This window comes from Podarcis cretensis, assembly GCF_951804945.1.
Source record: "Podarcis cretensis genome assembly, chromosome: 12".
NCBI classification, from domain to species: Eukaryota; Metazoa; Chordata; class Lepidosauria; order Squamata; family Lacertidae; genus Podarcis; species Podarcis cretensis.
Genome location: NC_137181.1, coordinates 3,907,370 through 3,924,027, shown reverse-complemented (window position 1 = coordinate 3,924,027; position 16,658 = coordinate 3,907,370). Strand labels below are relative to the sequence as shown.

General features: G+C 46.5%; 2 protein-coding genes across 15 annotated transcripts in view; both read right to left on the bottom strand.

Annotated features, from left to right (window-relative positions):
• MAP4 (microtubule associated protein 4) overlaps positions 1-9,855 on the bottom strand; it is a 209,747-nt gene extending 199,892 nt beyond the window's left edge. For 10 of the 14 annotated variants that reach the window (XM_079996312.1, XM_079996313.1, XM_079996303.1 and 7 more), the window contains exon 1: positions 9,631-9,854. The gene's annotated coding sequence lies outside the window, so the exon portion shown is untranslated. Of the gene's footprint in view, positions 1-6,755; positions 6,908-9,630 lie in introns of those variants that run through there. The other 4 variants (XM_079996300.1, XM_079996309.1, XM_079996302.1 and 1 more) reach the window with 3 other exon arrangements.
• Positions 9,856-16,042: 6,187 nt separating this feature from the next.
• On the bottom strand, positions 16,043-16,658 carry LOC307199740 (cyclin-dependent kinases regulatory subunit 2). The gene has a single exon (XM_079947711.1). The coding sequence runs from the start codon at positions 16,533-16,535 to the stop codon at positions 16,296-16,298; it is 240 nt and encodes a 79-aa protein (XP_079803837.1). The 5' UTR covers positions 16,536-16,658; the 3' UTR covers positions 16,043-16,295.

Sequence of the window (16,658 nt, the reverse complement as noted above, 5' to 3'; positions counted from 1 at the left end):
GTGGAAATGGTGCCTAGACAATCTGTTGTGGCGACCATAATCCAGGTTTGAGGTAGCATTTGGTGATTAGCTTATATATCTGAGTTTCTAACACTGCCTAAAGCATGAAGCTGAGCCTTAGCTGAGTTAAAGGTTACAGATAATGTAGGCAAAGCAATCTGAGCACTCCAGAGGAGTGCTGTATAGGTAGTAGAATTTGCATTTAACTTTCGCTTATCTCCCAACTGAAGCCCAGAGTTCCACCCTGTCACTCCGCTGAGGAGCATCCCCTGGCGTCTGATGAAGCCCTGCATGCTCTCCATGGCAGGCTGGATTTGAGTAGCAACAACAGATGCGGCCTGTCCTTCACAGCCAGGGACCTTTAAGAAGCCCAAGCTGTTCTGTTCAGCCAAGCTGTTCCACAAGACCCCCAAATATACTTCACTTTACTGCTCTGCATGCCAATCTTTTACCATGGTATGATCCTTGCATCAGCCACCCCCGCATCAAATCCCAAGTCTACCACCGAAAGCCTGGGGGGATTTCTCCCAACGTGCATACAGAAGAGCAGGCACAGCACCATATATACAGTACAAACTTTGAGGCACAGATCACTCCTGTGACTCCAAGCTGCAGGCTGGCAAAGCAGAGAAAAATGTGCAGAAAGGCCTTGTCTTGCCCAGCACAAGGTGACTGTGAGCCAAAACCTCCCTCCTGCCACTCAGCTGCTAAGCCATGTGCCAGCAGCTGGGGAGGAAGCCAATTCAAGGGAGAGAACCTACCTTTTAATTTATTTAAGATATTTGTACCCCACCTCTTACCTGCAAGGGTTTCCAAGGTTGCACACAAGCATAAAAATAGAACACTCTCTGTAAAACACAGGGCGGCAGCAAATAATACTTCAGTTTTCCAACTGAACCTTCCAGCTTATAGAAGCAACATCACACCGCACTCGACAGAGTGTTAGAAATTTAGTTATACAGTGGTGCCTCGCAAGACGAAATTAATCCGTTCTGTGAGGCTCTTCGTATAGCGGTTTTTTCGTCTTGCGAAGCAAGCCCATTGACAGCTTAGTGGATTAGCGCTATTAGCGGTTTAGCGGCTTTTAGCGGATCAGCTGATAAGCAGCTTAGGGCTTAGGAAAAGGGGGGGGGAGGGAAAAAACCCTGCAGGAACTCACAAGACATTTTCGTCTTGCGAAGCAAGCCCATAGGGAAATTCGTTTTGCGAAGCGCCTCCAAAACGGAAAACCCTTTCGTCTAGCGGGTTTTCCGTCTTGCGAGGCATTCGTCTTGCGGGGCACCACTGTAGAAGCTAGGTGCCCAATGGCTCCTTAAACCAAGGTTGCAGTTGGCAAAACGGAATGTCTAGTTGCCATTTTGGAGCAAGACGGCTCAAGTGTCATATTTTTCAAATGATGGACTGTGATTGTTTGTCAGTTAAACATCTGGCTAGTTCAGAGGACAACCCTGAGCTAGATTAAAGAAGAAAAGTCACTTGATTCAATCCACATCTATACAGGCCTATTCCAAACTCTTTTTCTTAATGGTGACTGCTCCTGCTCATAGATCATTCTCACAGGGCAGCATGGCAACAAATACATACTTTCTCCTCATCATTTATTGGAAAGAGGACTTCATTTAAATTTAAATTATTATTTTTTTGGAGCTGCTACAGATATGGACAGGCTAATCTTTGGAGTCCATACCTAAAAGCAAAAAAATGGGGGTGTTTCTTTCTTCCAGCAATGATCATCTGAACAGCAGGTCACCTGAGCAATAGATTGTTACAAAACATGATGGTTATCTCAAAAGTATTCTATGACAACATGCTTACACATTTGGATATCCAGGCTATGACTGGTCAGATCAACATATGAAGGAAAAGTCCAAGTCAGAGTTCCCATCTGGACTCCCAAGTTCGATATCCAGCAATTAATTATTCATCCCTGGCTTTTGATTAAAGCCATAAAAAGCCAAACTCAATGCACCAACATCCCGTAAAAAGCCATTAGGTTTCTTTTAATGCAAAGAGCTGTGCCAACTGTGCCTGATTAAATGTGCCTTGACAGATTTACTTCACAAACTGATTGGTGGTTTCGCTTAAATCATAAAATCTGTCATATTCCTATCAGGATTTTAGAATTTTACTGCACTCAAAGGATAGCTCTTCACTGGGCCTTCCACCTTGGCCAAGCTCTGGTGCTGTGAACGCAGCTCAAACGTAGATCATGTGCAGAAATTTCATAACGGCTTTCTTTTCATTAGGATGGACAGAGGCAATTTTGGATGTGTGGGACCCTGTAGTCTTTCAGATGTTGCTAGACTCCTTGATCATGCTGGCTGATCATCATTCGCACAGCCACATGTTCCCCATCCCTGCTGGAGAGTTTGGGCCTCAGGCCCATCTGCTTTCCTATAGGAAAAAGGTGACCACCAAAATAACCACAATATTTGAGACTTCAGCTATTAAGTACAGGGTTGATCACAGAAATGAAAGCTGTCAGCATTCTCCGCTGCGCCAAAAGCATTATCAAACCCATCTGTTTAAACCAGTGTTTGAAAAGAGGTTGGTAATAAATGAGTAGTGAGTTACTTTGGGCAAGTGAGACTTTGATCCAGGACCCAATAAAACCATCGGATTCTGAAGAGCTGCATTTAACTCGGCTGAAGCTCTGCCACCATGAGGCGTGACTTCCTGCAACAGAGTGGAAGGGCTGGATGGGAAGGCTACAATTTACCTGCTTTCAGCACATCAACTGCATCCTGCCCATGTTTGCTCCTAATAGAATCTCAAGAGCTCTCACTGAGCAGCTATGTAAAATGAAAACAAATAGCTATCCTAGAACATGGGTAGGCAAACTAAGGCCCAGGGGCCGGATCTGGCCCAACTGCCTTCTAAATCCGGCCTGCGGACAGTCTGGGAATCAGTGTGATTTTACATGAGTAGAGTGTGTGCTTTTATTTAAAATGCATCTCTGGGTTATTTGTGGGGCATAGGAATTTGTTCATTTTTTTTTTTCAAAATATAGTCAGCCCCCCACAAGGTCTGAGGGACAGTGGACCGGCCCCCTGCTGAAAAAGGTTGCTGACCCCTGCCCTAGAATAATAATAATAATAATAATAATAATAATAATAATAATAATAATAATAATAATTTTTATACCCCGCCCATTTGGCTGGGTTTCCCCAGCCACTCTGGGTGGCTTCCAACAGAACACTAAAATACAATAACCTATTAAACATTAAAAGCTTCCCTAAACAGGGCTGCCTTCAGTTGTCTTCTAAAAGTTTGGTAATTATTTTTCTCTTTGACATCTGGTGGGAGGGCGTTCCACAGGGCGGGTGCCACTACCGAGAAGGCCCTCTGCCTGGTTCTCTGTAACTTGGCTTCTCGTAGCAAGGGGACCGCCAGAAGGCCCTCGGTGTTGGACCTCAGTGTCCGGGCAGAACAATGGAGGTGGAGACGCTCTTTCAGGTATACTGGACCGAGGCATGTAGACCTCCTACATGCTTGTCATCACCCCACCAAAGCAAAAGTATGTCACTAAAAGTATGCCACTACTACTTTTCAAAGTGTTCCAATTCAGGCTAGGCAATCTCCAGACCAGCTCTTCCCCAACTCTGTGCTCTCCACATGTTTTGGATGACAACTCCCATCAAGCTGGGAAAGGCTGCTGCAGCAGAAACAAGGGTGCCTTCACGCCTGGCTCTAGGCCAGATACACGCTATGCCCGATGAAGCACAACTCGAAAGAGTGCACGCCTTAACTACTGGTCCTACACATCTTTTTCTGTGGTATGAAGCAGTTGCCAAGAGAAGTCGCCCAGGAGCAGCAAGCGTTCTGGCTTCATTCTGAAAAACCACCACCATCCATGTGGGAGGCAGCATCCAAATATAAAGAGATTTAAGGAGTAATATCAACTCATCTGTTTAGCAGCAATAATCAGATTCCCAATATGGATTGAATAATTCCTGCCTTTGGTTTGCTGCCAAGGTAAACACAGGAGCAGTGACGGTCCTGCCTGGCTAAGCAAAACTTAATTACGGTTGTTTCAAATTGAAGGCACCCATCTGCTTGAATATCAACAGACCACAGAGATCTATCAAGGCCTCCATTGCATATCTGATGCCATGCAGCTAATTAACCTCTGAAATTAGGGGGTTGTTGCCACCCCGCTCTGTTTATCGGGTTTGGCTGATTGGAGTCATTTCAAAAGAAGAAGTCCTGAATAGACTTGCTGGGTTGGAACTGGGTGGTGGCAATAGCGGAGGAGGACAGACATACTGGCAATACAATGACATGAATCGGAAGAGAAGCGAGCGTCCATAAATCACAAACTAAATTAGATCTGGATTCTGCAAGTCATGGGGCATAAATAACACTGGACAATAAAAGCAAGGGCAGGAGCCCAAGACGAATCTGCCAAGGAGTGACAAAAAGAAGCAATAAACAGAACATTCACGAGCCATAATGGCTAGTGTAGACATTTAAAAATGGTTGTAAAATCCTTCAAGCCACCAGCACAAGGCTTGCCAACTGTTTACTAGCGGAGAGAATACAAAGGGCCCAAACATACAGTGATAGCAACAGCAGAACAGCAATTGCAACAGGTCCCTTGTAGGCCTACTAATGCCTCGTGTACGCAAACACTTCTGACAATGGCTGGCATGCCATGTGCCACATCGACATAGGCTACAGGTATTTCAAGTTGTTTCTCCGCAGCAGGTGATCCAGGTGTCTTTGAGCCCAGCACTGCATGCCCAGGACGAGCAGGAATCCGTCCAAGGTCTGGAAGAGACTTCTGTTACCCAATATCCTTTTAACTCAGGCTTCTGAAGAGCCACTGATCACCTATGGCGAGTAAGAATAGTCTCCAGGTAAACTTTCATAAACAGGAATAGAACCTCTTTTCTTTGCACTCTGAGGCCCCGAATGTGCAGCAAGTTATTAGCAGAGATATGTGGGGGCAATCTGATTTTGTATGATCTACAAACCTGGCGCAATCTATTCAGAAGGCAATTTTAACTGGAGAGGCAGCCCAATGTTTGGCTATGAATATGAACATATTTGAAAATGGTCATCATATCACACCTTAAATCATCCCCACATCTGGGCTAAACAGACCCAACTCTTTCTCATTGGATTTGCTCTCTAAGCCCGCACCATTTTTGCCGCCCTCTTCTAGACATTCCAGACAGCGGAGTGACTTACTCTTCCTGACCACCTTGTTTCTCCTCCTTGTGTGAGCACAAGTGGCTTTCAAGACGACAATCTGCATAGCTAATTCAGTCAGAGCCACACACCTGCCCTGCAAAATAAGCTACACCCTGATTTAATAATATCCTTGAATTTCAATCTGCAGACTGATCTGTGACAATCTTCCATGATTCTCTATGTTGCAGAAGCCTTTTTTAGGTCTGCATAGGTCTCTCCCTTTGTTCCTCTTTCACTTACTCTATGTAACTGTCATCTATATAATCTTTTCTCATTTCCCTTCAACCATATCATGAACTAATCCCTCTCCCATTGTACTGACATACACTTGAGACATTCTTTTCTTTTTTTCCCCCTTAGTGATCCGAGGAGGAATGACGAAGAAGAGTTTGGATTTGATATCCCGCCTTTCACTCCCCTTCAGGAGTCTCAAAGCGGCTAACATTCTCCTTTCCCTTCCTCCCCCACAACAAACACTCTGTTAGGTGAGTGGGGCTGAGAGACTTCAGAGAAGTGTGACTAGCCCAAGGTCACCCAGCAGCTGCATGTGGAGGAGCGGAGACACGAACCCGGTTCCCCAGATTATGAGACTACCGCTCTTAACCACTACACCACACTGGCTCTGACTGCTGTGAAGAGCACAGAGAGAAAAAACGCCATGGCAAACCTGTAGCAGAAAAAACAGGCGCCTTCCTCTGCCCTAGCTGCATCAAAACATGCCTCTCCTGCATCAGTCTCTACAGCCATAGCAGGCGCTAGAACTCTCCAATGGTTTGACTTTATCCCCAACGGTGCACTCTTCCATTGTCTTCCAAGTCAGACGGATACCAACAACTGAAAAGACAATCACTTGAAGCATGTTTTAACTTGTGGTTAACACTCCTCAAGCCCTTGAGGTGAGACATGCTATGAAATAAATAAATAAATAAATAAATAAATAAATAAATAAATAAAAACAAATAACCAAGATGACTCTATATCCAACACTGATAAAAAATGTGCTTTTAATGCTTCACTGCAGAGAAAATAAAGAGCAAAGGGATGCTTTGGATCCGTGGCCCAGAACAAATTATAAGTCTTTACAAACCGTGCTATAAACAAAAGTTTGTCTGTCTCGGCAAGTTTTGGTGCTTCTCACTCACTACAAAGTCTGGCTTTTAAGCAATCCTGCAAAATGGAGAGCTCTGTGTCATGCACGGAGGAGGCAGAGTTGGGAAAGCGATGTAAGCAAGAGAACAGCTGGGGGATAGTGGGGGGAAACCACGAAGCAGAAGAGTTAGAGAGTACGGAAGTTTCAGGGTCCAGGACCACAAGTGCTGCAGTGCCTTGAAGACCGTTAAGCCTTGGAGGTACCACAGCTCTCTGCCCTTTCACTGCTTCAGACAAACACAGCTACCCTTCTGGAATTTTAATTTTAAGAGGCTCTCTAGCGAAAAGTGAATGTGGCAATGACAAAGCAGGCAGGCAGGCTTGGTATGCACTTGAAGGCGGGGGGCGGATTCATTCAGCAAGAGGCCCCTTCCTACCCAAGAACAGCAGGGCCCTATGTCTAAACTTACCCGAGGCAGCGTCGCACTCATACCACACTCATTTAATACTTAAAATATGACAACTGTTCCTTCTAAATCGGTGCGCCCAGCTTGAAGCTAGGCCCGATTTATAAAAATAGCTTGCCGCTCAGATCCCTTGTGCCGATGACTGGGCAGAGTTACTGTATAGGCCGGCCGTGCCTTTGCTGCTGCATCCACGCAGCTCACCACACCCATCCCCTCAAGCAGCGGTTCTGCGATCGCTTATCCTGGCTGCGTTGCTGGATTACAGCACAAAATATCCCCTGATGCAATGCTAGAACCATCCCTATAAAAGCTGGGAAGGAGACCAGCCAGTCATAGCTGCAGGAAGGCAACAGCAGATGAGGAACCACGTAACTAGGAAGGGGGAGGCGGGGAAGAGGGAGGGAGGGAGAGAGAGAGAGAGAGAGAGAGAGAGAGAGAGAGAGAGGCAGAAGTCTCCGATCAGAAGCCAAGATGCAAAGGAGACAAAGGATTTCACTCAAAATCCAGTCTTTGAGGACTTGCTACAGTTGAGAAGGCAAGGGAGAAGAAAACCAGGAATTCTTTGCAGCACGCTGCACTACAGAGCTGCCACCCTCCAACGTGGTACTTTTAAATGTTGGCAGAACATGTCATGGCCAGCACAGCTGTGCTGGCTGGGGATGATGGGAATTGTAGTCCAAATCATATTGAGGGCACCAGGTTGGGGACAAATGCTCTAGACCTTCAAACTTTATGCCTTTCCCCCGCCTAGTTTTCACTTCCTCTGGGCTGACATAAGTCAGGCATCTTCCCAAGACAGATGTCCTCCTAATTTAGTCAAGATGTTCCTCCCAACGCCCCTTTCTGCAAGTTTGCTGTTGTTCCTATTAGCATCTATCATTATTGCAGCCCATCCCTGCCTTCCACCACTTAGAAGGCTGTTAATTAGCTGGCAGATCAACACCCCCTCCAAATGTTCCTGCTCTGTGAAGTTTTGCAAAATGCCTCCACCTTACAGGACTGCACCCAAAACACAATAAATGACACTGTGTTAGCATGCAAGCCAACATTTTGGTATATGGGAAGATGAAATGTTTGCGGAGTGGCCTAAACTGCAATTCTGAACATATGCCAAAGAAATGAAGTTGGTATGTTTTGGAGGAGGGACATGAAGAAGGAAAACACTTGGAAGAGTAAAATGCAAAGTTTCTAGCTATGCCACCAAGAGTTGCACCACACATTTAAAATACAAAGTCTGATATCATTTCACTCCAGACTCTCACAGATGACCTGCATTATACACGCTGGGATTCAGGCCCGACGCCCAGGATGAGCGAAAGGGCAAGAGAAAGGACTGGCGAGGTTATCAAGTTTCCAAGAGCTGCTGTCGCTTGGGAGGACGCCGTAAACAGGAATTCCCCCCACCCCACCTTTTCCCAAAATGCTTGGGTTCTGCAACAGGGCGGGCTTTTGTTTGTTTGAAAAAATGGGGAAGGTGCATGATGCTCAAGGCCACACACACACACACACACACCCCGACTACAGATAGGTAGCCGTGTTGGTCTGCCATAGTCAAAACAAAATAAAAAAATTCCTTCCAGTAGCACCTTAAAGACCAACTAAGTTAGTTCTTGGTATGAGCTTTCGTGTGCATGCACACTTCTTCAGATACACAGACTGTTACTCCGACCACATTGGAAATGCTCCCTCTCGCAGCGATCGCTCCCATGCGCGCGCACAAATCCTGGGTACTTTCCAACTAGCACTGCAGACAGTCCACACCCACCCCGAGCGAGAGAGCGGCGGCGGAGCCCCTAACCTCTCCACCCACCCACCCTGCTTCCTCCCTTCCCTGCCTCCCAGCACGCGGCGGGGAGTCCCAGGGCACCCACTCTGCGCACCCCGCACATGCACCCCGGTTTCCTGCGCCCCACCCGCCCGGATCCCCCTCCTCGGGTCTGCCCGCCCACCCCCACCTCCCCACATTCCGGCTCTCCGGGCTGAAGTCCGCCGCCCGCCACGCCGCAGATTCCTGGCAAACCCCTCGCCCCGGCGCCCACATGCCCAGCCCTCGCTTTGCTCTCCGGGGCCTGGCAGCTGCAGACCTCCAAGTCAGGGGCCCAGGAAGGGAGGGATGGCGCGCACCCCCCCCCAACACACACACACACACCCTGACCCAGAACTGCACCCCCAAAGTTGCAGGGAATTAACTGCCCAGTTAGCAATGCATTGCATATGCAAGGAGACCCCCCACCACCACCCGGGGGGGCACTCCTGGGCCCCCCACAACCAAGCCCTCCCTGCCTCCCCACCCCACCCAAGGGACCCCCACATTGGCCCCGCCCTGTCCTCCCCCTCTCCATGGTCCCCCCCTCCTTGAAGGCACCCCAACTTAGCCCCTTCCTGCTTCCCTCTCCCCCGCTTAACCCCTTCCGCCCCACGGCCCCCCACTATTAACCCTTTGCTGCTCCGACCTCTCCCCTCCCCAAATTGCCCCCTCCCTAAGGAAACATCCCCCACAACTTAACCCCTTCCTTCCTAGTGCGCAGCGCCCCCCTCCAAAGTCCAAGCGCCCCTGCTGCCCCTCCACGGGGGGGGGGAAATACCATCCCCAATTAACCCCTTCCGCCCCACGGCCCCCCACTATTAACCCTTTGCTGCTCCGACCTCTCCCCTCCCCGAATTGCCCCCTCCCTAAGGAAACATCCCCCACAACTTAACCCCTTCTTTCCGAGTGCGCAGCGCCCCCCTCCAAAGTCCAAGCCCCCTTGCTGCCCCCTTGGGGGGAACCCTCCCCAATTAACCCCTTCCTCCCCGCTCCCAAGCCCTGACCCCCTCAAGGAGACCCTCAACCGACTGACCCCCCCCCCCTCCACACAGACACACTCTCGCCCCTTACCGAGCCGGGGGTGGGGTGGGGTGTCCGCCACCCGGCGAATGTGGTCCCTCCTGCGACTGCCTTCGCCCGCCCGTCCCCTTCAGCGAGCCCGGCCGGGAGGAGGAGGAAGGCAGGAAGAAGGCGGAGCCGCGTGCACGAGCGAGCGAGCGGGAGCGCGCGGGGCCGGGAAGGAGGAGCGGCGGCCTCGGGCTGGGCGCCGCCTCAGCCGCCTCAGGACTCGCCCCACGCGACTCCCGAACGTGCTGGCGGGAAGGCGGGCTCCTCTTTCGCAGTCGGCCAATAGCGGCTCGCCGGCGCCCGCCCCGCGGCCAATGGCGGCGGGAGGGGCGGGGACGGGGCAGGCGCGCGCGGCGGCAAAATGGAAAGGGAGCAAGTTTGGGAGGCGCGCGGGACAGTTGTCGGGAGGGGTGGGGGGAAGGGCGGGGCCGGCGCCTGAGGCGGAGAAGAAATTCGTGTTTTTTAAAAAAATTCTCGCATGTACGTGTATTTTTTCCTTTTTTTCCCAAATTTTTTTATTGGTTTTCACATTATAAACAAACAAACACATTAGAAAAACAAAACATAAATCATAGCCTTATTGAAAATTACGCTTATTAACGTTGTTAAGTGACTTCCTCGCTTCCCCTTGCTTGAATTTCATTGCATATCCTTTTAACGGTTTTCCAAATCACAGTTCTTAGAAAACTTAAGCATTAACATCCTTACATCTTCGCATTATGAAATTGAACATACTAATTCATCACTTAACATAAATAAAATCCTAAACCAATTAAGGAGCTGCAAGCTGTTTTCAGTTAATTTAACTTAACGTATGTGAAGAAATTCGTGTGTTTTAAAAATAATTTCTCTCATGTATTTCTTCCCTCCAAGGAGCTCAAGGTGTTTCATCTCAACAACAACAACCACCTTGTGAGGTGGGCCAGCCTGAGGAGCAGAGTCTGGTCCAGGGTCCAGGGCCGCCCAGTTGAGTTTCTTTTTATTATTATTATTTTTATTATTATTATTAATCATATTTATTAAGTTTTTAACAAAAAGAAAAAAGGTTACTAAACAGTAAACAAAAAACACACAAAGAGGATACAAAAACCAAAAATTAGCATAAAAAGAAAAATGAAAAAATAAAAATCCCTCATTCTGATATCTTATCATTCATTTGCTTATTTTCAGGACTTCCTCACGCCTCCCTTTTTTGTATTCCAGTTAATAGTTAGTTCAGCAAATCCATACCCTCTTTATTTACTCTTAGTTCTTTGTCTTCACCTATTATAACTTCAAATTTTCGTCTAATATCAATCCAATTTTACATACTCCTATTTTACCTTATTGCTAAAACCACTTCATTTCATTCCAGCATCGTTAACATTCAAAATTTTTTTAGTGTTTCTGTAAATAATCTTTGAATTTCTTCCAGTCTTCTTCCACCAACTCTTCTCCCTGGTCTCGAATTCTGCCAGTCATTTCCGCCAATTCCATATAGTCCATTACTTTCATCTGCCATTCTTCCAGGGTGGGTAGATCTTGTGTCTTCCAATACTTTGCAATAAGTATTCTTGCCGCCCAGTTGAGTTTCAAGCCACGTCTACTTTGGAGCAAGGCCCCGACTCCTTCAGGTAATGAATGGTGTAAAGTGGGAATCAGGTGTTTAAAGTGGGAGAGGGACAAAAGAGTTTGACCTTGCAAATATCCTTTGGGAAACAGCTCAGTCCCGAGAGTTTGAGACTCTTGAAATCTCTCTTTTTTGTCTTCAAATACTTTTTATTGCTTTTTTGTAACAACAACAAATACTCTTGAGGCATCTAATCATAGCCTGCATTTTTATTGAGGCTTGATCAGGGCCTGTATTTTAAAATGAGCTTAAAGATTTTCAAATGTTCATGCCAGGCAGAAGACCAGCTGCCTAAGAACCTTGGCAAGATGTTTATTCTCCTGGACAAGGGGGCCCCCTGAATTATAGCAGAAAACAATTCTCAAAGTCGTAAAAAGGGAATTACAGGCTGACAGCCAAGGTTACACTGACCCTACATATTACAGAAGATAAAAAAAGAGATAAACATAATTAAGAGTGGGTAAATAGTAAAATAAAACCATGTGCCTCCCATTAAACTTGAGCCATATTTTCCTAAGGTTGAAAGGTCAAGAGCAGTGAAAAAGGCAACTGGCTTGGCTGGAGAAGAGGTTTTCTTTCTATCTTATTTTGAGGCTGGAAACTGTTCCTTCCTTTTTTACTTTGAAAAGGTTTATTCTTCTAAAAAGCTATCTATGTTATGTATTAAATATATTGGCTTAAATGTAATTATGCAAAGGAATTAGAAGCTAAGAAATGTTAAATCCTTATGCTAGATTCTTATTTCATATAGTTGGAAGAGATCACAGGGGCCATCAGCCACCAGCCCAGCCCCCCCTGCCAAGCAGGAAACATCATTAGAGCACACATATGGTTGTCAGGCCTTTGTTTAAAAGACCTTCAAGAGAAGGAGATCTTTCAATGATGATGTGAATTCAAGATCCTTGACATCTGTTTAAGATAAAAATTTGAGATTAAACCATTTGTTTTGGAGGGCAATAGGGCGAGGTGAGCTGGTAATTAAGGTTCCTTGTTGAGACACATGTAAGATATATTACTACTTATTTGTCATTTATAGATGGAAGAATATATATCTTTTTGTTTCCCATAAAAGGGCATGAGGAAATGGGTGTATCTTTTGTGATTGGTTCTAGCAAACAGCCAATAGGAATTTCAACCAGGCTGATTGGACAGAGGCAGCCACAGGAGGAGCAAGGGGGCTAGATTAAGGAAATATAAGTGCTGGCCAGAATGGCAGGAGGCCAGGCCAGAGCTTGGTAACCATATACCACTGTGCCTCATATTTATTTGTCTGACAAATAAATTATTATTTTAATTTCTCTATTGCTGCGTTGAATATTTCATTCCAGCTAAGCGTTAACCACAAGCAGGGTGCTACACTCTTACATTCAAAAATTTGTATGTCTTCTTATTTACCCTGCGCCTTATTGCGCCCGGACTTGCTTCCATCCCTTCAACGGTTTTCATATCTCAAATCTTTTCTTACAGTTTCTTATTTACACTCCATCCACATCACAAGATTTACATTAATCCTGCTACAGTTTTTAAATTCTTACAATTACTCCGTATATATTCAACAAATTTACTCCAATCCTTTTCAAACTTTGCTTCTTTTTGGTTCCGAATCTTATAGGTCAATTTCGCCTATTCTGTGTATTCAAACATTTTTGTCTGACACTCCATTGAAGTTGGGATTTCTTGGGATTTCCTCTTTCAGTCTCAAGGTCGTGGGTTTGAGCCGGGCAAAAAGATTCTGGGGTTGGACTAGATGACCCTCAGGACCCCTTCCAACTGTACAATCCAGGCTTCTCCCATGTCTACGGCCACCTGCGAGTCATGTGATGTCACAGTTACATCACGTGACTTGCAGGTGGGCAAGTCATTCATAATAATAATACAGTGGTGCCCCGCAAGACAAATGCCTCGCAAGACGGAAAACCCGCTAGACGAAAGGGTTTTCCGTTTTGGAGGTGCTTCGCAAAACGGATTTCCTATGGGCTTGCTTTGCAAGACGAAAATGTCTTGTGAGTTCCTGCGGGTTTTTTTTCCTTTCCCCCCCTTTTTCTAAGCCGCTTAGCTGCTTAGCCGCTAAAAGCCGCTAATAGCGCTAATCCGCTAAGCCGTCAATGGGCTTGCTTCGCAAGACAAAAAAACCGCTAGACGAAGAGACTCGCGGAACGGATTAATTTCGTCTTGCGAGGCACCACTGTAATAACAATAATAATAATAAATTTTTATTTGTACCCCGCCTTCCCTGGCTGGAGCCAGGCTCAGGGCGGCTAACATCATAAAACTAACACAGTATACAAAGAACATAAAAACAGGCAATCAGTTAATTAAGATACATCTTAAAATTAGATCCTGCTAAGGATCTAGCCTTTTTTTGGCCATGCCCCACCTAAGCATCTCTAAAATCCTGATTCTCCCCCCGCCCCTAATTATTATTATTTGAAAAGTGAACTCCTATTCATGTGGAGGAAGCCTAAAAGGCCACTCACTGTTAATGACTCATTCTCAAATTGCCCCCCCTTAAAAATCAAATTGCCCCTCTGTGGGGGGGAGGTGCACCACGTTGGGAACCACGGATCTAGCCTGTGGAGCCAAAAGGGTCTCCAACCCCATCCTCCCAGACTGAGTGTGGAAGTGGATTTCCTTCTCTACATACGACCTGAGCTTAGGCCTCAGAACCTATTTGCAGTGTTTCGGGCCCCACTGTGCAATAATTTACTTTTTTTTTAATTGGCGCTTTTAAGCATATGTAGAGGGCCTTGTCTTCGCCACTGAAAAGAAGCACAGCTTATCAGCATGCCTCTGGAATAAGGGAAAGCACTTCCAGACACCTTAGATCAGTGGTGATCCCAAACTTTTTCAGGTTGTCCGTAAACTCATCCTCAGTGCCTCCTACCCTATAAAAAAGGATTATTCAAAACAGCCAGTCACACAACCTACGAAGGAAGATAACACAATAACATTCGCAATCAATTGTACATTTGTTCAAAATCCAATTGAAATCAAGTTTAATCAGTTCAACAAAATGGATGCACTTGATCCAGTGATGCCATCTTTTCAAAGTCCAACAGTCATCTGCACATAGCTGTCAGCTTTTCCCTTTTTTCTTGCGAGGAATCCTATCCGGAATAAGGGAATTTCCCTTTAAACAAGGGAAACGTTGACAGCTGTGCATCTGCACCTCCAGATACCCCATTACCTCTTGCAGACACCCCAGGTAATCCCAACACCCATTTGGGAACCACTGCCTTAGGCGGTGTGGCTCACAGGCAACTCCACCCCCCCCCCAAAAAAAAACCTTTTTGAGACATTACACACCATCTGAGGCCCGCAATGATGCAGCAGATGAAGCCAGGGCTAGATTCGGAGCCTGACAAGAGGGGCTGTAGCCGGGCAGCCTCGAGTCACCCTTTATAAATACGGCAACAGCTGATTAAATAAGGAACAGGATAGACAGAGCATGCCCTGCCCTGTAGGATATTCTCTGTCCTTTAGCTGGGACTCTGTTCAGCTGATTTGTATCTGGAGAAGATTAAGGGATTTGCCTTTCCATTAAAGCTATTCTCCTCCTCCGTGAACCAAAGGGTGGAGACAAAGACGACGGAGCGAGTGCGTGTTTGTTTGTGCCCTGAAACCAGCGGGCACAGTTGGTCCTTCCCTGCCACCCTGCTTGTCACGATTCCAGGAAGCACGTCAGAAATACCTGGCCGGTTTCCCTCTCAGTTCCAGATCTGCCACTTGGTTACCATGTTGGGCGCCCTGGAGGCAAATGATGTTCAGGGCCTACTTTCTAAGATGAAGTACCAGGGCACTTTTGTTTGAAATTATGTAAAGTCAGGTTTTAAGCCGACTTGAGTGTTGTTTTAATTATGGAAAGACGGCATACAAATACAGTGGTACCTCGGGTTAAGTACTTAATTCGTTCCGGAGGTCCGTTTTTAACCTGAAACTGTTCTTAACCTGAAGCACCACTTTAGCTAATGGGACCTCCTGCTGCTGCCGTGCTGCTGGTGCACGATTTCTGTTCTGCAGCAAAGTTCTTAACCTGAAGCACTATTTCTGGGTTAGCGGAGTCTGTAACCTGAAGCGTATGTAACCTGAGGTACCACTGTACAATGATGATGATGATAATTCTTGCTCTGTGCTGGATCCAGAGCTATGACTAATGGAGAATCAAGCTCTGTAGGGGTGTTAATGCTGTGAGCCCCACCCCCATCTTATAGCCCAGGTGTACAAAAAGGTAAAGGGACCCCTGACCATTAGCTCCAGTCGTGGCCGCACTGTCCTAAGCAGGCTTCCTCAACCTCAGCCCTCCAGATGTTTTTTTTTTTTAAATATGTTTATTTCAGCAGCTGAAAAGCCACAGGATGAATTGCTTCAACAGTTGGAAGAAGCTTCATTACTAAGAATAAAAAGGCACAGATCTTTGAAGATTTTTATAATCAACACTTTTGAATTATGGTGCTGGAGGAGACTCTTGAGAGTCCCATGGACTGCAAGAAGATCAAACCTCTCCATTCTGAAGGAAATCAGCCCTGAGTGCTCACTGGAAGGACAGATTGTGAAGCTGAGGCTCCAGTACTTTGGCCACCTCATGAGAAGAGAAGACTCCCTGGAGAAGACCCTGATGTTGGGAAAGATGGAGGGCACAAGGAGAAGGGGGCGACAGAGGACGAGATGGTTGGATAGTGTTTTCGAGGTTACCAGCATGAGTCTGACCAAGCTGCGGGGGGCAGTGGAGGACAGGAGTGCCTGGCGTTCTCTGGTCCATGGGGTCACGAAGAATCGGACACGACTAAACGACTAAACAACAACAACATAATCAACACATTACATGAAAGTTGTGAACTTTATTGAACAAAACTGAAAAAATCAATTAGGCACTTGTTAACTTGTTCAGTGAGAATTCAAGACCATAGCAGCCTACTTTGCATTTTACTGAGCTCTGTTGCTGTGAATAATACAGCATGCACAGGTAATGACTTGTTTGTATATTTTTCTTAAGTATTCACTGAATACTACCAACATATATACATTTATACATAAAGTTCCAGAAGCTTAGAGAGGCTGTTCATTTCTGCTGGCCTTTTGGAAGTGGTCTTCTAAATAGAAGGATGTGTGGTTCTGGTTCATGAATCATGTAGTGGACCCAGCCAAGGCTTTGCTGAACACCAAGTCTTCTCCATTCTTCTTCAGTCATTAGATGAGTTTTTGGTACTTGCTTTGACAGCTCTCTTGGCAACATCACATGCCGGTACTCGTAGTTCTCGTCGAAGTACTTGTCCGAGTAGTAGATCTGCTTGTGGGCCATGACGAAGGCGACGATGATGGCGGCGACCACGGGCGCCTCACGGAAACCGCCCCCTTCCTCTCTCTCTCTCTCTCCTCCTTCTCCCACCTCAAGCGGCGACGACAGCGCAGCCCTCCAGATGTT

What these genes read in the sequence shown, in the direction of transcription:
- LOC307199740 (XM_079947711.1), bottom strand. Translation starts at nt 16,535, where the DNA reads ATGGCCCACAAGCAGATCTACTACTCGGACAAGTACTTCGACGAGAAC.